Source organism: Tachyglossus aculeatus, chromosome 7, assembly GCF_015852505.1.
Source record: "Tachyglossus aculeatus isolate mTacAcu1 chromosome 7, mTacAcu1.pri, whole genome shotgun sequence".
NCBI lineage: Eukaryota > Metazoa > Chordata > Mammalia > Monotremata > Tachyglossidae > Tachyglossus > Tachyglossus aculeatus.
This window is the reverse complement of record NC_052072.1, coordinates 54,064,669-54,085,283: the sequence shown is the minus strand read 5'-3', so window position 1 is coordinate 54,085,283 and position 20,615 is coordinate 54,064,669. Positions and strand designations below refer to the sequence as shown.

At 45.6% G+C, this 20,615-nt stretch overlaps 1 protein-coding gene across 2 annotated transcripts in view; it reads right to left on the bottom strand.

The window, feature by feature from the left end:
* The window catches only part of UBE2F (ubiquitin conjugating enzyme E2 F (putative)), a 158,597-nt gene that overhangs the window by 96,816 nt on the left and 41,166 nt on the right, over window positions 1–20,615 (bottom strand). For both annotated transcript variants that reach the window (XM_038749771.1, XM_038749772.1), the window contains exon 4: window positions 13,108–13,173. In XM_038749771.1, the coding sequence (XP_038605699.1) occupies window positions 13,108–13,173 (66 nt within the window). The remainder of the gene's footprint in view (window positions 1–13,107; window positions 13,174–20,615) is intronic.

Here is a 20,615-nt window from a genome sequence, read left to right as displayed (position 1 = left end):
CAACCCCAATGCTTAGCACATTATTTTTTTTGTCACAGATTCTTCCAGGGATGGCAAAGTATTAAGAGACTTTCAATACCTGAAATGATCAATAAATGGAAACTAGACTCAAGCTTGCAACACCCAAATTTTGCAGTTGAAAAAGGCTGAGTTGAGGGGGGAAGTGGGGGGCGGGGGCGGCGCAGTGAAGAGAGAAGCAGTGTGGCTCAGTGGAAAGAGCCCGGGCTTGGGAGTCAGAGGTCATGGGTTCAAATCCCTGCTCCGCCACTTGTCAGCTGTGACATTTTGGGCAAGTCACTTAACTTCTCTGTGCCTCAGTTACCTCATCTGTAAAATGAGGATTAAGGCTATGAGCCCCACGTGGGACAACCTGATCACCTTGTATCCTCCCCAATGCTTAGAACAGTGCTTGGCACATAGTAAGTGTTTAACAAATGCCATTATTATTATTATTATTATCTGCAGCAAAGACTGCACTGCTGAGGGTGTGGGCAAAAGTGAAACCAGATGTCCAACTCAAACCCTTTCCATAAAATGTCTGTCTAGGAATAGAAATGAAGTAACTGTATTCTTTTGCTCAGCCATCCTTGACAAGCCCATTAAGATGCTACACCTGGCTAGGCAACAATGACCCAGCCATTACAGGGGGTGGGCTGCAGTCTTTACTTGACACTCAATAAATGAAGCAGGGCTGATTAATTTGGACCCACATTAGCCAATCAGCCAACTAGCTTCTATATGCAGTCGTAGTTGGGAATGCAGTAGGGAACCTGGAAGCAGGCTAGAATACACTGTTATATTGGAATGGCTATGAGCTGAAATGCTCTTTAATTTTCAAACTTGTCATTTTAACAGATTTTTTTTTACCCAAAAAACCTCATTTACATAAGAAATGCCCTTGAGTCAGCCCAATAGGCCAGTACTCTTTCATTCAATTGTACTTACTGAGTGCTTACTGCTTGCAAAACACTGTACTAAGTGCTCTTGCCTCCAATGAGGGTACCACAAGATATTTAGAGGCCCAGTACAACAGCTAACTTCCTTTGCCACTCTTTCTCATGATTAAGAGTAGACCATCAAACTTATTGCCCCTAATTACCTCTCCTGGACCTATCATTTATGAATCGATCGAAACCCTTCTGGAACTCTTCGAGTCATATTTCGGGGGGTTCGTTATACGCTTGCTCTGGGCCCAACATTGCGCTAAGAGCATGTGTTCAGACACGGTCCCGGTCCCACCTGAGGCTCACGATCTGAGAGGGAGAATGCGTAGCTCATTACCACTTTAGAGAAAAGGGAACTAGGGTCCAGAGGTGTTAAGTTCCTTGTGGACAGGAATCAACCAAGTCTGCTGCTTGGTACAACAGCAACCTACCTACAGCAATCTACCTAAAGCTCAACATGTCGAAGACTGAACTCCTTGTCTTCCCTCCCAAACCTTGTCCTCTCCCTGACTTTCCCATATCTGTTGACGGCACTACCATCCTTCCCGTCTCACAAGCCCGCAACCTTGGTGTCATACTCGACTCCGCTCTCTCATTCACCCCTCACATCCAAGCCGTCACCAAAACCTGCCGGTCACAGCTCCGCAACATTGCCAAGATCCGCCCTTTCCTCTCCATCCATACCGCTACCCTGCTCGTTCAAGCTCTCATCCTATCCCGTCTGGACTACTGCACCAGCCTTCTCTCTGATCTCCCATCCTCGTGTCTCTCTCCACTTCAATCCATACTTCATGCTGCTGCCCGGATTATCTTTGTCCAGAAACGCTCTGGGCATATCACTCCCCTCCTCAAAAATCTCCAGTGGCTACCAATCAATCTGCGCATCAGGCAGAAACTCCTCACCCTCGGCTTCAAGGCTCTTCATCACCTCGCCCCCTCCTACCTCACCTCCCTTCTCTCCTTCTACAGCCCAGTCCGCACCCTCCGCTCCTCCGCCGCTAATCTCCTCACCGTACCTCGTTCTCGCCTGTCCCGCCATCGACCCCCGGCCCACGTCATCCCCCGGGCCTGGAATGCCCTCCCTCTGCCCATCCGCCAAGATAGCTCTCTTCCTCCCTTCAAGGCCCTGCTGAGAGCTCACCTCCTCCAGGAGGCCTTCCCAGACTGAGCCCCTTCCTTCCTCTCCCCCTCGTCCCCCCTCCATCCCCCCCATCTTACCTCCTTCCCTTCCCCACAGCACCTGTATATATGTATATGTTTGTACATATTTATTACTCTATTTATTTATTTATTTATTTTACTTGTACATATCTATCCTATTTATTTTATTTTGTTAGTATGTTTGGTTTTATTCTCTGTCTCCCCCTTTTAGACTGTGAGCCTACTGTTGGGTAGGGACTGTCTCTGTTGCCAATTTATACTTCCCAAGCGCTTAGTACAGTGCTCTGCACATAGTAAGCGCTCAATAAATACGATTGATTGATTGTTGCACTTTATTCGCTTGTATCCACCCCACTGCTTAGTACTGATAATAAGTGCTTAACAAATACCATAACTTTAAAAAAAAAAGCATATGCAGCAACCACCTGCTTTCCCTAGGTTTTGTGGAGGTCTCGTGCTGCAGGTGCTTTTCTGTTTTTATTAGATGCAGATGATGGCAAAGTCAGACACCTGGAAGTTGTTGGACTGAGAATGGGGGAATACCTAGAAGAGCTGATAGGCAGGTGTGTTTAGGTGTCCCTCAGGTTTCTTTTTTGTTTGTTTGTTTTTTAATGGTACTTGTTAAGCATTTACTATGTGCCACACACTCCATATCCCCTCTAATTTATAAGCTCCTTGTGAGCAGGGAATATATCTACCAACTCTGTTATACTGTATTCTCCCAAGTACCTAGTATAGTCCTCTACACACAATAAGCGCACAATAAATAAGATTGATTGATACCCTCATTCATTCAATCATCTGATTAGTTTCCATATACAAAGTTCCATTCTTCTTTCTGGGCTGAGAGCTGACATCACTGTGCACTTAACGTTCAATTTTGCATAAATATAATCAGAAGACTGAATATCATTAGTTCTTTCGCCTTCCCTTTTAGAATGTCACAAGCTAAGCTTCTATTTAAACAGCCTTCTTATGCTCATTAAAACCTAAATTAGGCAAGATTGACAATTTGGTCTACCAAATGGGTTGCATTTCTGTGACGGGAAATTAACCGTCACAGGCTGAAAATACGCTGGATATTAATCAACAGATTAAAAAAAAGAGGAGTATAAGGCACTTCGTTATTTCTTTCAGCCACCAGGGAGCTTTCTCTCATTACCGATCCAATATATGTTATTATATTTTCTTGTGAAAGAGACACATTCCTGTTGAAAGAGGATAGCAAGCTGCTGCTAAGAGAAAAAGACATGACAAAACACCACCCGGTAGGAGCTTAATGTAGTCGCCAATTCCGCTAGGAAAGCTGGGCTAGGAATTAACAAGGGGAGAGTGTTATTTACAGAAGTGCCCTAGACACTATTGCTGAGAAATCATCCATCCCTTCCCCCAGTTTGGTCAAGCTCAGACAGGAGAGAAATTTCTACACCTATCTTTTATTTTTAAACCAGCTTCAGATCAAATTCAACTGGGTGTTAATACAAAAAGTGTTCAACATTTAAAAAAAAATTGGTGCCCAGGCCTTACTGCACAACAACTAAAAACAGAGGACTGTATAAGATGTAGCTGATAGGGCATGAGATGAGGGAAAAAAATTAAGAAAAAAAAGGAAAATTCTGAATTCTCAAGACACTGTAAATGGAGGATCATTTTGGAAAATAATTTATTGGGAACCTAAAAGTAGCCACCTAATACATCAAGTACATGACCTGAAAAATGAGTGAAATAAACACAAACTGGTAAAAAAAAAAAAAATCCACAAACCCTACCTAGGTACAATGAAACGATTTAATTCTGAGTTGTAGAAATGAAACAGAAAATTAAGTGGGAGAAGAGAAATGGGGAAGGAGGAATGTGAAATTTCTCTATACTTTTACCTTTGAAAAAACAAACAACTGATTTTACAATTTGAGCAAATCTCAGTCTTTTTTAGAAGAATAACTTCTTTGCAATAACTGGTTTTGAGTTCTGCATTCTGTTAATATTCTCTGATTCTGAAGACCTGAATGGAGAGAACACTGTGCGATATCAATGTTGCAGGGGACATAGGGCTGAGTTTGTCACTGCTAGAAGAAGGCAACGGGATCCACAGCCTGGCCTAATTGGATAGAGCTCGGGCCTGGCAGCCAGGAGGACCTGTGTTCTAATCTGGCTCTGCCGCCTGTCTGCTGGATGACCTTGGGCAAGTCACTTCATTTCTCTGGGCCTAAGTTCCCTTATATTTAAGTGGGGTTAAGACTGTGAGCCTTGGGTGGGACAGGGACTGTGTCCAACCTGATTAACTTGTATCTACCCCAGCATTTAGAACAGTGCTTAATGCATAGTAAGCACTTAATGACTACCACTATTATTTGTATTATTATTAATAATATGTTGATAATAATAATAATGAAATATAACGAGTCACTCTCCCCCACTTGGCCAGTGCAGTCCATGCCGGTAAATATTAGGTAGTGCTACTAGCCACTGCTGCCACCTACGCCAGTCAAGAGCACGATGACCAGAGGAAGTCTACCCTCACTGAGGATGTGTGATGGAGCAATAATTACATGTTTTACGGTATCTGTTAAGTGCTTATATATGCCAGGCATTGTACTAAGCGCTGGGCTATACACAAGACCATCAGGTTGGTCACAGTCTATGTCCCACATGGTCTTCATTCCCATTTGGCAGATGAGGTAACTGAGGCCCAGATGAGTCAAGTGACTTGCCCAATGTCACCCAGCCAAACAGCTGGCAGAGCCGGGATTAGACCACTGGTCCTTCTGACTCTCAGGCCTGTGCACTATCCACAATGCCACGCCGCTTATTCCAGGAACTTGGCAAGCAGCAGCGTTTTATACAGCCCAGATGCTAGGACTCTTTTAGAATTTTTTTTTTATTAGTTGCAAGCTGGATTTCATTTCCCTAAATGCGCTCATATCAGGGACAATCACCAGGACTGTCTAGGAATTTCAAGCACTGCCAGTGCTACAGAAATGGACACATCTGGCCTGGATTGGGGATGACACCTTTATGAAATTGGCTTTTTGCTGAGAATGACTGCAGCAAAGAAAGGGAGTCCAGCCTGATGCTTGGGGCAGCAACAGGGAAACATTCCAGCATTGGGATTGGTTTCCCAGTGAAAAGCAGCATGGCCTAGTGGACAGAGCCCGGGGCTGGGAGGCAGAAGGACCTAAATTCTAACCCTGGCTCTGCCACTTCTCTGCTGTGTGACTTTGGGCAAGATACTTCACTTCCCCGTGTCTCAGTTTCCTCACCAGTATAATAAGGATTAAACATTGGTTCTCCCTCTACCTTAGACTGCGAGCCCCACATGGGACAGGAACTATGTCCAATATTTTTTTATTTCTTTATGGTATTTGTTATTTACTTACTATGTGCCAGGCACTGTATTAAACCCTGGAATAGATACAAACTAATCAGGTTGGACACAATCCCTGTCCCATATGGGGCTCACAGTCTCAATCCCCATTTTACAGATGAGGTCTCTGATGCCCAGAGAAATGAAGTTACTTGCCCAAGGTAAGCCAGCAGCCAAATGGTGGACCTTGGATTAGAACCCAGGTCCTTCTGACTCCCAGGCCCGTGCTCTGGCCATGTAGCTTCTTCTTGTGTTGCTGGTACCCCAAGGCTTAGTGCCTAGTAGAGGGTACATACTGAAAGCATTCTAGAGCTCTTCATTCATTTAATCTGGATGTCAGGTTCCCAAATTCTTCCAAGGGAACCAGGAAGGTGGTCACCGATTTGTTAGGAGAAAGAGATTGCAGGGAATGAGTTTCCCCACTGCTATCAGGAAACCTAAGTCATCTCATTGTTCCCATTCTCTAAGCCAAGAGCTAGATCCCCTGCCCCCCAAAAATAGCCTCCTGGCTCCCTGCCCCCCAGAAGGCAGTGCCAGCTGGCAGATGAAAGGAATGCTGTACTAAGGAGAGTAGTGAGGAGAGTAGTGTGTCCAACAAGAAACTTGAGAAGTGTTGAGTCCCAAGGTACACGGTATTCCTCCAAACAGAACACTGGAAGAGTTCCTTTTAATTAGGTTCCCAAATCATCAATGTTCTCCATCATGGGAAAGCGCTTATTACAAGTATGACAGTAATGCACTTTCACAGTCCCCACAATGTCCTCCTGGGGTCAACAGGGGAAGCAGTGTGCCTACTGGCTAGACCCCAAGCCTGGGAATCAGAAAAACCTGGGTTCGAATCCCAGCTCTGCCAGCTGTCTGCTGGGTGACTGTGGGCAAATCACTTCACTTCTCCGTGTCTCAGTTCCCTCATCTGAAAAATGGGGATGAAGACTGTGAGCCTCATGTGGGAGAGAGACTATGTCCAACTTGATTAGCCTGCATGTACGCAGCTCTTAGAACGGTGCTTGGCACATAGTAAGTGCTTAACAAATACCATTAAAAAAAATACAAATAGGGATAGGATTCCCATTTTACACATAGAGAAACTGAGGCTTGTAAGTCAAGGGATTTACCCAGTCAAGCATTTAGTTAACGGTGAATCCTGAATTGAACTCAACTCTCCAGATAACCAGCACACTACCAACTAAATATTAATTTTAATTTCTAACCAAATCTCAGAGATGCTCTTTAACTTTTAAATTTCTCTTTGTGAAATGATGCAGAGTTACTATTTTCATAGTTTCTCCCTCTACTCCGACCCCAACTCCAAAATAACTAAGCCCATTCCTCTTTTCTGATGGAATTTCCTCTGCAGCCCCACTTCCTCAGTCCATCAACCTTCAACCTCCATTCTAACCCACTGCTTTAATTTTTCCCTCTGGATTTTTCTGTCCTGAGAACCCCTTAATACACTACTTCCCCAAGGCTCCTCCATTTAGAAGCATCATCCTACAACTGTAGCACTTATATGTAAGTTGTGTCAATTCTCAATTATCCATGAAAATAAGAGACAGGGATAGCCCAGATGACTGAAATTCAGATAATCCCAAAGCTTCAGCCCAGCCAACAGTTCCAGCTTCCTCTCCATCATCAATGGTAGTTATTGAGTTTTTTCTTTAATAATAATAATAATAATAATATAATAATAATAATAATAACAACAACAACAATAATAATACTTGTTAAGCGCTTACTATGTGCCAAGCAAAGTTCTAAGCGCTGGGGTAGATACAAGGCAACCAGGTTGTCCCACATGGGGCTCATTTTACAGATGAAATAACTGAGGCACAGAAAAGTTAAGTGACTTGCCCAAAGTCACACAACTGACAAGTGGCAGAGCGGCATTAGAACCCACCACCTCTGACACCCAAGCCTGTGCCCTTTCCACTAAGCCACGCTGCTTCTCTAATGCAAAGCTTCTATATCAGAAGCTTCTAATGCTTCTATATGCAGAGCACTGTACTAAGCACTTGGGATGGTTCAATACAACAGAGTTGGTACGCACATCCGCTGTACCAGCACTGCTCAAGAACCACCAAACTTTCAGAGGAGATTCATTTCCTTTTTCTTTTCCTGAAAGGTGCTCAAGAGTTGGCAAATGGTTGAAAGGAAGACAAGCAAGTGGAAGCACAAGGCTGAACTGTGCACAAACTGGGATTCCCAACTCCTGAATGATCAACACTGGCTGAAAGCAAAGATGGAAAGTGCAGCATAAGAAAGCAGCCTCTGAAATGCAAGCTTCAGTTCATTGGGTCTTCTCCCTAACTCCCCAGAACACGGCCGGTCCAAGGTAAATATATATCAAGCTACTGACAGTAAGAGAAGCAGTGTGGCCTTGTAGATAGAGCACAGGCCTATGAGTCGGAAGCACTGGGTTCTAATCCGCTCTGCCATTTGTCTGCTTAGGCAAGTCACTTCTCTGTGCACCAATTACCTCATCTGTAAAATGGAGATTAAGACTGTGAGCCCTATGTGGGACAGGGATTGTGTACAACTCAATCAACTTGTATTTACCCCAGCCTTTAGTACAGTGCCTGACACATAGTATGCATTTAAATACCTTAAAAAAAAGGTAAAGATCCTATCCAAAAGTGTGGGTGTGAGCAAAGAGCCAAGTATGACCAACAATCCAGTCCAACACTGTAGTCCCACATCACGGTTTGCACTGCTCTTTCTGAAACTGCCTCAGTCTCCCAATCTATCTTAAGTCTCTGCTCCAGGACAGCGATCCTTCTCCCAATTGCTCTTTAATGACCTGCTGCTCTGTCTGCTACAACGGTCTCACTGGAGAAAAACTGCACTTCGTGGTTGTTTGGAATGCCTCTTCTAAGGCTCTGCACTTTTGTATGCAGTTTTATTCCACCACTGGGGAACTGCTTGGGTACCCTGCTCTTACTCATTTTTCTGCTACAGCATCCTCGGCGTAACTGTGTGGCAATAAGCACGGCGGTCCCAGGCCTGGGAGCTCACTGGGTTAATCAAGGCAGTCTGGCAGTGCCTTGGCATATCAATCAATCAATCCTATATACTGAGTGCTTACTGTGTGCAGAACACCGTACTAAGTGCTTGCCAAGTACAATACAATGGAATTGGTAGATTTCAACCTCTGCCCACATGGATCTTTCAGATTTCAGGAGAACACACACATAAAACTGATTAAGAAGAGGAGAAATAGTGTAGACAAAAGGCAGTGTGGCCTATGGAAACAGCAGGGGCCTGGGTGACAGAGGACCTGGATTTTAATACTGGCTCTGCTACATGTCTGCTGTGAGACCTTGGGTAAGAATTTTTGTTTGTTCATTTTTATTTACTTAATGGAATTTGTTAAGCACCTACTATGTGTCAAGCACCATTCTAAGCACTGGGGTAGATTCTAGTTAATCAGGCTGGATACAGTCCCTGTCCCACATGGGGCTTGCAATCTAAAGTAGAAGGGAGACCAGGTACTGAATTCCCATTTTGCTGTTGAAGAAACAGGCACAGAGAAATTGACTTGCCTAAGGTCACACAGCAGGCAGGTGGCAGAGCCAGGATTAGAACCCAGATCCTTTGGCTCCCAGGTGCCACGCTGCTCTGTTTTAGGATGTTTGAGACCCCAAAGGTCTCCAGAGGAGGTTCCAAGTGGGGCTGCAGGAAATCAGTCCAGATAGAGACCTCTGCCTCCTTGCCCTCCCCTGAGTTGAGGAGACAATGTCCCCGCCACTAAGGAGAGAAGGACCAGATGCCAGTCAGGCCGCCTCTACCTCTGCTTTAAGTGGCAGCCAACAAAGTGGACTCCGTGTAGCTGACTCTGAGGGGGAGGGGCACTGGGCTGTCACCGAGCACCAACAGACCGCCCCTGAGCAGCGATGGGCTGACCCCAAGCGCCAGTGGGCCATCCAGGACGACCTGACCCACTGTTTGAGGAGAACAGTCAGGGCTGCCAGGTAGATTTGGGAATCAACCACGCACAGGTGGCAGCCAAAGCACTGTGAAGAGGGGAGCTCTCTGAGGGAGTGGGGGATAAGGGAGAAGAGGGATAGGCCCGCAATAGTCTTCTGGGTCACCTACCTACCTGTGAGGAGCGGCCAGGAGAAAGATGAGCCAGCGGAGGAGGCTGGGGGGAAACTGAGGCCTAATAGTGCTTCAAGGAGGGGGGAGTGGTCCAAGGTGTGAAAGAAGGATTTACATCCTGGCACAAACTGGGAACTCTGACTTTCATTTTATGATGGAATAAATGATGTACTCATGGATTCTGAAAACCTATCACTCTGGCATGTTGAAATAGAGAAGCAGCTTGGCTCAATGGAAAGACCACGGGCTTGGGAGTCAGAGGTCATGGGTTCAAATCCCAGCCCTGCCAATTGTCAGCTGTGTGACCTTGGGCAAGTAACTTAACTTCTCTGTGCCTCAGGTACCTCATCTGTAAAATGGGGATTAAGACTGTGAGCCCCACATGGGACAGCCTGATCACCTTGTATCCTCCCCAGTGCTTAGAACAGTGTTTTTCACATAGCAAGCATTTAACAAATGCTATTATTATTATTATTATTATTGTTATTATTATTAGAAAGCTAAGAGATGGGGAGAATAGCACCTACCACTTTACTGGATGGCTAAAATGTATGAGGCCATCATTTCTTCAGGCCAAATAGAAGCCCAGGACTGGGAGGCACAAGGACTTGGGTCCTAATCCTGGCTCCTCTGCTTGTCTGATGGGTGACCTATGGCAAGTCACTTCATTTCTCTATGCCTTATCTGTAAAATGGAGATGAAGACTGTGAGCCCTGTGGGGGCAGGGACTTGTCCAACCCGATGACCTTGTATCTATCCTAGCGTTTACTGCAGTGTCTGGCACATAGTAAGCACTTAACAAATACCACTTAAAAAAAATCAATCTGTATTTGCTTGACAAGAGCGCCCCCTAGTGGCCGTCTGCTTTATAAGCACATGATCTAAGGAATTTTGTCTGCTTCAGAAAATAGTCAAAGAAACTGCTGACAAATACTTCAGGGACAGATGAAAGAGTAGAAGAAACTGGAGATTGAAACCATAAAACCTGAATTACAATCACCTGCCAAAGTTTAATTATTCTATTGATTATGAGGAATGATGACTACCAGGAATTGAGAATGTTCACTCACATCTCTTTAGAGGCTGGTGATACAAAAGGAAAAAGGGATGTTCCCGAAGACTACCTAATAAGATTTTTGTTAAATCGATTCACTAACACAAAGCAATTTCCCCTACCTGCATATGTCCCTGCTCCAGTGCTCCTCCATTTCTCAGATCCAGTATGTCTAATCATCACTTTTATTCCTGTTTTTTGGGGGGTCTTTTTTTTTTTTTTTTTTTACTTTACCCAGGTTTTCATAAAATCACAAAGAGGATCTCCCCTTCTCCACATCCTTAATGCTTCCTAAGCAATTCAGGGTCATAATGATTAAGGGACTTGTTAAGCACTTACTGTGTGCCAAGCACTGTACTATGCACTGAGGTAGATATACAAGATGATCAGGATGGACACAGTCCCCGTCCCACACGTGGCTCACAGTCTAAGTAGGAGGGAGGTGGATTTAATCCTCATTTTACAGATTTTACAGTGATTCGCCCATGGTCGCACAGCAGGTAAGTGGTGGAACCAGGATAGGAACCCAGGCCCTCTGATTCCTTGGCCTGTACTCTCTCTACTAGGCAACCATCTTCCCTAGATGATGGCTCTCTATATGGGTGAGGGATCAGTCATATCTGCTACTGATGAGCTCTCAAAAGTATTCTGTTGCCCAGTACACAACCCTATACTCTCCCAATCCCCCGTCAGTACTTTATTTTAATGTCTGCCTCCCCCTCAAAACTGTAAGCTCGCTGGTGGCCGGGAATCATGGTACCAACTCTGTTGTATTGTCCTCTACCAAACACTTAGTACAGTGCTCAGCCCACAGTAATTGCTCAATAAATACCATCAACTGAATGAACATACTGCACCCACCAAATGTACTGTCTACCAGGTGTGTCACTGAGCACTGGGTGGGGAGGAACCACAGGAAAGTAAGGATGGCTCTCAGACAGCCATCACCACCATGGCAAAAACGTCAGAGGCCAGAAAAGGTGCCCAGCTTTATCTGAATGAGCATATTGGGCAAGGAGAGTCTCATGCTCATGGATGCAGTCTCACTGTCGGGATCACTTTGGAACAGAAGGTCAACCCTGGGCCATGTGATTTCAGTGTGGACAGATGAAGTTGATATGCATCTGTTATTACAGCAGATGGATATTGCTTAATTCCCCGCTGGCACAAAGATTTATGTAACCCAGATTCACATCATCTAGGGTATTCTAAGAACTTAATTAGAGTTTCCAAGAACATAATTACATTATTATAGAAGGTTCTGCTGTGTTATCATGGCCTAATCTGCTTTATGACATGAAAATGGTTCATGACATGAAAATGGTTCATGACCACTTCAGTCCCTGTTTCAGTTTGAGAACAAAATGCCTGCCTTTCAATTTGGCATCTAGCTTGTCCTCCCAGAATTGAGAATGATTTGAAAAAAATACAGAATACAGCTTGTGCTCCCTCCAGGGCCTGTGAAGAGACTCTCTACTTACCTCGCAAAACCCTTGTGTGAACCCCTTAAGTTCAGAAAGGAGATTGCCCTATCACTAGTGGCCACTGCCACAGCAAAGAGCCCTGAAAGAAAGAGAACTGACACGGAAAGGGAGGAATAAAAACAACCTCCACTGCTGCTCCTACAAGTTCTAGCCTCCACTGGCTCCTAAGAATGATCATTTTGGTATGCATTAAGTGCATTCTATGTGTCACACACCGCACTAAGCGCTGCAGCAGACACAACAAAATCAGGTCTGACACAGTCCCTGTTCTACACGGCGCTCATGGTCCAGGTACGAGGAAGGACAAGTGTCAAATCCCTGTTTTACCAATGAGGAGGAAGAGGCACAGAGAAGTTAGAATGACTCGCCTAAGATCACACACCGCAAGCAAGTGGTGGAGCCAGGATTAGAACCCAGGTACTCTGACTCCCGGGCCCGTGCTCATTCCACAAAGTCAGGCATTTCTCAAAGTTTCTGGAGAGTTCTTTGCCAGGGAGCAGGGGCAGGGTTCTGCAGAGCCAGGGAGTGCAGTGGAACTGCTGCTCTTACCACCTCCTTTTGCCACCCATCCAATCCTGGTCATGCACACTTGCTTTGGTGACAAGTATTGAGGGTGTTGCTATGTGTGTGGGAGATTATTTGCAACTATTTGTTGTGCGGTGTGCCTGTAGCTGCGGATGACAGTGGCCTCCGTGTGTATGTGCCTAAATGTGACAGTAGTCTGTGCACGTACAGCTGTGTGAGACAGTTTTCTGTGTGTGGCTGAGTGGTGTGGGGGGGGAGGGGTGTATTTGAGTGGGGAACATGTATATGTAGCTGTGTGTCTAAGTGGAATGTTAGACTTGCAACTGACTTCTTTGTTTGCGTTTGTCACAGCAATCTGTATTTCTTCCAAATCCAGACCAAATTATGGGTGACTTCGCAAGTTGAAAATATAAGCTTCAGCCCTAGGTGCATTTTACAAGGTGATAAAAATTGAGTTTCCAAGTGTTTAAAACTCATTACCTGGGGTTACGGTTAGCTGAAAGTAATGGAGCTTGTTCGGGTCTGGAAAGTTCACTTTACACGTACCTGCAAGACAAAAGAGAGATCAAAAAGTGACTTTTGTTCTTTGAACCAGGTGTCAAAGACATGAACACTGGCAAACTAACTGTTTAGCCAACTCTCCACTATTCCGGATCTGAGTGCCCTAGTGGATGGACTAACCACAAGTGTCCTTCCTCATTTGTACCTCCCTCCTCTCCCTGGCTGTCAGGGTAAGACCGTTCACAGTGGTGAAGGAAGGCCCGGGAAGGCCCAGAACTCCTGCGTGGAGCAGTGATACCAAATACATTCTGCACCTCTGCTTTGTCTAATAATAATCATAACTGTGTTATCTGTTCAGTGCCTATATATCAAGCTCTGTACTAAGCACTGAAGTAGACAGACACAAAGTCATCAGGTCGGATACGATCCCTGCACCACTCAGTTCTCACACTCTCACAATGAATCCCCATTTTACAGATGAGGAAACTGAAGTCCAGAGAATGGAAGCGACTTGGCGAGGCCACAGAGCAGGCAAGCCCCAATGCCAGGATGACAACCCAGGACCTCTGGCTCCCAGACACAATATAATAATAATAATAATGATAATGGCATTTATTAAGCGCTTACTATGTACAAAGCACTGTTCTAAGCGCTGGGGAGGTTACAAGGTAATCAGGTTGTCCCACATGGGGCTCACAGTCTTAATCCCCATTTTACAGATGAGGTAACAGGCACAGAGAAGTTAAGTGACTTGCCCAAAGTCACACAGCTGACAACTGGCAGAGCCTGGATTTGAACACATGACCTCTGACTCCAAAGTCCAGGCTCTTTCCACTGAGCCACGCTGCTTCTTTGTTTATCTTTCCACTACGGTCACACTGCTTCTCTAGGAGCTTTTTTCCACTGTCTCTTTGTGCAGAAGGCAACTGTATCTCTTTTTTTGGTTCCTGTTTTTGCTCTTGATTTTGTTGTGTTTTATTTTAGCTTTTCCCACTGTTTGCATAAGGAAGTAGAAAGGTGCCCCCGACTCCTATTACTAAGCCACTCAGAGTAACATACACAGGGTGGCTTACAAAGTAGGTGAGGGCAGAGGTGCTTGCTGCTGTTAAGACCTCTGTTGTTCTGGTCTTTGACAACAGACTGCATACTTCTCCCTACCAGACTTCTCAATCCATCCAACAAAAGTAGCCATTGTGGGCGTATCACTGCAGTCACCATTCAGGGGACAATGATACAATTAGCAGATACAATCCTGTCTCTCAAAGAGCTTCCAACCTAGCTGGGGAGACAGACGCCTAAGCCAATTACAGATACGATTACACAACACAGAATATAGATGACCATATGTAAGCACGGGGGTTGGAGGGCAGGGAGGATCTTGGGAGTACTCAAAAGCTTAGATGATGCATAAATAGAAGATGAAAAATTAATAAGAGAAGGCCTACTGGAGGAGATGTTATTTCAGAAGGGCTTTGAAGATGGGAAGGGCTCTGGTACATTGGGGGCGAAGGAGGAGGGAGCTGAAGGACGAAGAGAAGGTGCAAGCAAGAGGCAAGCAGTAGGAGAGGTACAAATGGGGGCACACTGAATAGTCCAGCCTAAACGGGAGGAATCAGGAAAACTGGGGTGGAGCGTGAGGGACTGTTTGAGGCCAAGGGGTTGAAATCAATCAATGAATGGAATTACAGTGGGCAAATCACTGTACTACGTGCTTGGAAGAGAACAATACAATAGAGTTGGTAGACACATTCCCTGCACACAAGGAGCTCACAAACCACAATACTGCATGTTCCTCCACTACCAAGAATGGCCTCTACACAAACAAAGGGCTCAAAGGGTGCACTATTTTATGTGTGGGGTTTTTTTTAATGGTATTTGTTAAGTGCTTACTATGTCCCAGGCACTGTAGTAAGTGCTCGAATAGATACAAGATAATCAGGTTGAAATGGTCTTGCCCCTCACAGTCTTAATCCCCATTTTACAGATGAGGGAACTGAGGCACAGAGAAGTGAAGTGACTTGTCCAAGGTCATGCAGGAGATGGGTGGTAGAGCTGGGATTAGTCCTCTGACAGCCAGACCCATGATGAGGACAATGAGGATGTTTCAGTTCCCGTTGCTTTATTCCCATCTAAACTTTACATCTAAACTCAGAATCTGGGTAAATCCTACGTTCTCATTTTCAGTGTCTTTTTCCCAGCAAGAATTAAATGCCATCTGTAGAGCACATGGGACTGTGAAAAACAGACCCAGATTCCCTTCCTATTCCCAAACACAGCCATATTCTCTCCTTTGCCAAACACGAGACCCACATGTGGCGCGGGGGGGGGGGGGGGGGGGGGGGGGGGGGGGGGGGGGGAAGGGAGGTAGGGGAAGGGGCGCGCACAATGTTCTCTTGCCATTATACAACTGTCATGTCACACCAAGAACTGGACAGTGTGTAGTGTTTGTTTCAGTCAAGAGCTTAATATTCCAGCAGCAAAAGGGTATAGCATTGCTACATAAGCTAACATAACTGTGATGCCAAGGGTTCCAATTAGTATCAAAAATGAGGGCTACTGCTGAAGAAACATTCACACTGCAGCTGGTGTCTATGATTCACCACAATAAAAACCTAAACGCAACTTTTGTGAAGTTTTAACCTAACTTTACAAAATAATCAAACCCCATGAATAATTTTAAGCCAAAGGCAAATCAATGCCACAGCCTGAGATTTCCTGGTCGAAGATGTGGGCAGTTGACATGCATTTTTCCTACACATTTGGTGTTGACCTGAGTTGGAATCCAACTGTGAGGTCGGTACCTAATTAATGGTATTTGTTTAGCACTTACCATGTGACAGGCACTATACTAACAGCTGGGGTAGATACTAATCACTTTGGATAATCTATGTCCCACATGGGATTTACCCTTTTAATCCCCATTTTACAGGTGAGGTGACTGAGGCACAGAGAAGCTAAGTGACTTGCCCAAGGTTAAGATTTCTCAAATGATGCTGTTCCTAAACATGGGGGTTCCCAAAGACTGCTTGGAAATGGCAGGGGTGGGGCCTAGGCAGCTTTGTGAAAAACCCTTCACCCTGTCCTTATTTTATGGATCACACTGTGGGCAGGAAACGTGTCTACCAACTCGGTTCTATTGTACTCTTCCAAGCGCTTAGTACAGTGCGCTATACATAGCAAGCACATGGTGCTGCGGATAGAGCATGGGCCTAGGAGTCAGAAGGTCATGGGTTCTAATCCCGCTCTGTCGCTTGTCTGCTGTGTGACCTTGGGCAAGTTGCTTCACTTCTCTGTGCCTCAGTTACCTCATCTGTAAAATGGGGATTGAGACTGTGAGCCTCACGTGGGAGAGGGACTGTGTCCAACTTGTATCCACCCCAGAGCTTAATACAGTGTCTGGAACATAGTAAGCACTTAAATACCACAATTACTATTTTTGCATATAGCACATTTGTCTTTGTCCTTATGCTGTTTTAATATTTTAGAGTTTTGTTGTTCCCAACGGATCTGTCTCCAGTTCTCCTCCCGCGACATCCCCACAACCAATATTTGTAGATTATGAGTCCCTCAAGAGAGAGGTCCCGGGTCTAATTCCCTCCAAAATACTGTTTCCCAGCACTTAGTACAATGCTCTGCACACAGCAAGCACTTAATAAACAGGATTACTACCTCAGTACTTTGAACACAGTAAGCACTCTATAAATGCCAAAGATTGAAGCAGTAAGGTGTCAGTGAACCTGCCCTTCTCCAAGCAGCACTGTTTGTGGTACTGGATTTTGAAGAACTCCATCCCAAATCTTTGAACTTGAGCACGGCCAGGATTCAGCCCATCAGCTCTTCCGTTCTTGCGCTCCTTCCTGAACTAATGAGCTTCCACTGAGAGATTCCCAAATCTACATCTCCAGTCCCGATCTCTCTCCTTCTGTGCCATCTCGCATTTCCTTCTGCCTTAAGGACAACTCTACTTGGATGTCTCGCCAACACCTCAAGCTTGACATGTCCAAAACAGAACTTCTCCTCATCTTCCCACCCAAACCCTATCCTCCCCGACTGTATAGTAACTGTAGGCAGCACCACCCTCCTCCCCATCCCACAAGCCCATAACCCTGGTACTATCCTCAACATATATTAATGTCTGCCTCTAGATTGTAAGCTCCTTGTGGGTAGGGAGCATGTCTATCAACTCCGTTGTGTTGTACTCTCCCAAGCACTGAGTAACTATAGTGCTCTGCCCACAGTAAGCACTCAATCAATCCTATGGATTGAGTGTAATTCCTCATTATGTACCGCTCCCTGAGCCCTCTGTATAACTATGGAAAGCTCTGCGTTGGTCAGCACTGACAACACCCGCTATGAATGGCTTGAAAAGCTCAAGTGCAGAGGCGTTATATATAGCACCTAGTGGCCAGACAAACAATATTATAAGACTATTACAACAGAACCTACACTAACTTCCTCCTGGCAACCGAAATGGCAGGCATTCATGACGGTCCACTTGTACTACCGTAAATTGTCTCAGAGCCTCCCTGTCTCTCTCAAGAACTGGAATCTTGCTCTATAGCCCAAATCAGGGTAAATTACAAATGAATGAAATGAGATTTAAAGTGAGACATTTAGACGGTTAAAACTCCAATGTGCCCTTTACATCTGCCACCTGGGTGAGAGTATGGGTCAAACTTGTCCAAGTTCCCTAAACATCAATTCTCAAGTATAAACGATAAATATCAATTGTTTCTATCATTGTATCACAAAGGTGGGAATGGGGAAGTAAGGAAGTATTAGCACAACATAATCTTTAGGCTCCTTGAGGCAAGGGATCAGGTCCGCTCAGGTCTACCAACTTGCACTTGCACCTTTATGCACCTCTCCCTCAGCCCCACAGGATTTTTTTTTTTTGGTCCCTGCGAAGTGCTATGTTCCAGGCACTGTACTAAGCACGGGGGTCAATACAGGCAAATCGGGTTGATCACAGATCCTGACCCACATGGGGCTCACAATCTTAATCCCCATGTTTTACAGATGATGTCACTAAGACACAGAGAAGTTAAGAGACTTGCTCAATAAATGCCTTCGATGAGTTGATTGATCATGAGATAACTTTTTTATGATATTTGAATTCAGAGACCCAGGAGAGCTCCTCTAATACTGGACCCGCCCCTTCAGAGGGCCCACTGGCCCGAAGTGGCAGGTAGTCCATCAGTCAGTCCTATTTATTGAGTGCTTTCTGTGTGCAGAGCACTGTACTACATGCTTGGGAGAGTACGACAATGAACAGACATTCCCTGCCTGTGACTTGAAGGAGCAGTGCTGAGCATGCCCAGTTGGCAGCATGCTTCCCTCCCAGAGAGCTCCAAGAGTTTGTAACCACCAACACTGCTGCTCCCGCTGCCGCCCAGAGTTCAGGTAACATGAAAGATTGAATTCCTTATCTTCCCTCCCAAACCCTGCCCTCTCCATGACCTTTCCTGTCGCTGCAGATGGCACTACCACATCCTTCCCGTCTCACAAGCCCGCAACCTTGGTGTCATCCTCGACTCTGCCCTCTCGTTCACCCTTACATTCAATCCATCACCAAAACCTGCCAGTCTCACCTCCGCAACAGTGCCAAGATCCGCCCTTTCCTCTCCATCCAAACTGCTCCCTTGCTGGTTCAATCTCTCATCCTATCCCGACTGGATTACTGCATCAGCCTCCTCTCTAATCTCCCATCCTCCTGTCTCTCCCCACTTAAGTCTATACTACACGCTGCTGCCCAGATCATCTTTGTGCAGAAACGCTCTGGGCATGTTACTCCCCTCCTCAAAAATCTCCAGTGGCTACCAGTCGACCTACGCATCAAGCAAAAACTCACTCTCAGCTTCAAGGCTCTCCATCACCTCGCCCCCTCCTACCTCACCTCCTTTCTCTCCTTCTACAGCCCAGCCCGCACCCTCCATTCCTCTGCTGCTAACCTCCTCACTGTACCTTGTTCTTGCCTGTCCTGCTGTCGACCCCTGGCCCATGTCCTCCCCCTGGCCTGGAATGCCCTCCCTCCACACATCCACCAAGCTAGCTCTCTTCCTCCTTTCAAAGCCCTACTGAGAGCTCACCTCCTCCAGGAGGTCTTCCCAGACTGAGCCCCCTTTTTCCTCTCCCCATCCCCATCCCCACGCCCTACCTCCTTCCCCTCCCCACAGCACCTGTACATGTTTGTACAGATTTATTACTCTATTCATTTTACTTGTACATATTTACTGTTCTATTTATTTTTTCAATGATGTGCACCTAGCTTTACTTCTATTTAGTCTGATGACCTGACACCTGACCACATGTTTTGTTTTGTTGTCTGTCTCCCCCTTCTAGACTGTGAGCCCGCTGTTGGGTAGGGACCGTCTCTATAAGTTGCCAACTTGTACTTCCCAAGCACTTAGTACAGTGCTCTGCACATAGTGAGCGCTCAATAAATATGATTGAATGAATGAATTCACGTGACACAGTCACGTGGGGTGCTGTGCCGCATACCCTGATCTTTCTTGGCATCCTTCCCTGGCAGTGCCATCTCTTTGGGTCACAAGGGCAAAGAGAACAGGGGTGCAGTGCCTGAACACCAGAATAAACAGGAAATGGGCCTGTTTATTGTTGTATTGTACTCTCCTATGCATTTAGTGCAGTGCTCCGCACACAGTAAGCACTCAATAAATACCACTGACTGACCATACAAAGCCCAGAGCAGGCAGGTAGACAAGCTAGCAGGTGCTTCCAGAGCAAGCAGATGAGGGGCTCCGTGGCCCCCAATCCGCAGCCCATGGGGGTGAATTGGGGCCAAGTGCTGATGGGTTTTTGCCTCAAGAGCTCCGGGGACGGCACCTCCCGGGATAAAGGAATATAGCAGACTTTATGGCAAAACCATTCCTGTCTTCTGACGCATGGTTAAACCCTGGGAGTTCTCAATGAAAGTAATTACATCATAAATGGCATCGAGGGTAGAATATTTTATACAAAGAACTGTTGCTTTCTTCCAAATTCAAAAAAACTGATCAGCCCGAGGGAGCTGAAAAACTCAGACAAAAATTCAAGCGATTCATGAAGAAGCTTAACTATCCCCCTTTTAGTAACTTTCACACCTCCCTCCCCCATGTCACATGGGCAAAAGCTCACATCCCAGTGGAATTGGATGGGAGTCTAGCAGATAAGTTATGAGTGGGAGAGAAACACTGGTAAACATCTGTTCAGTCTGTGGCAGTATCATTTTAACCATCCTCTGGGAACCATGGATGTGTGTTCATTAATCTAAAAATTTGTTACACTGAAACTGGCTTGGCTTAGTTTAGGGACCATCGGAGCAGTGATGCCTAAGAGACTGGGCCTTCCAGGCCCCTCTCCACTTCCACACAGCTGGGAGAGAAGCTCAATGATTACCTGCAGAGACCAGAATACCCAAGAGGAGACTATCCAGCCTTTCAAAATGGTGGGAAAAAAAAATCACAATACATTTGCTTTCTGCATAG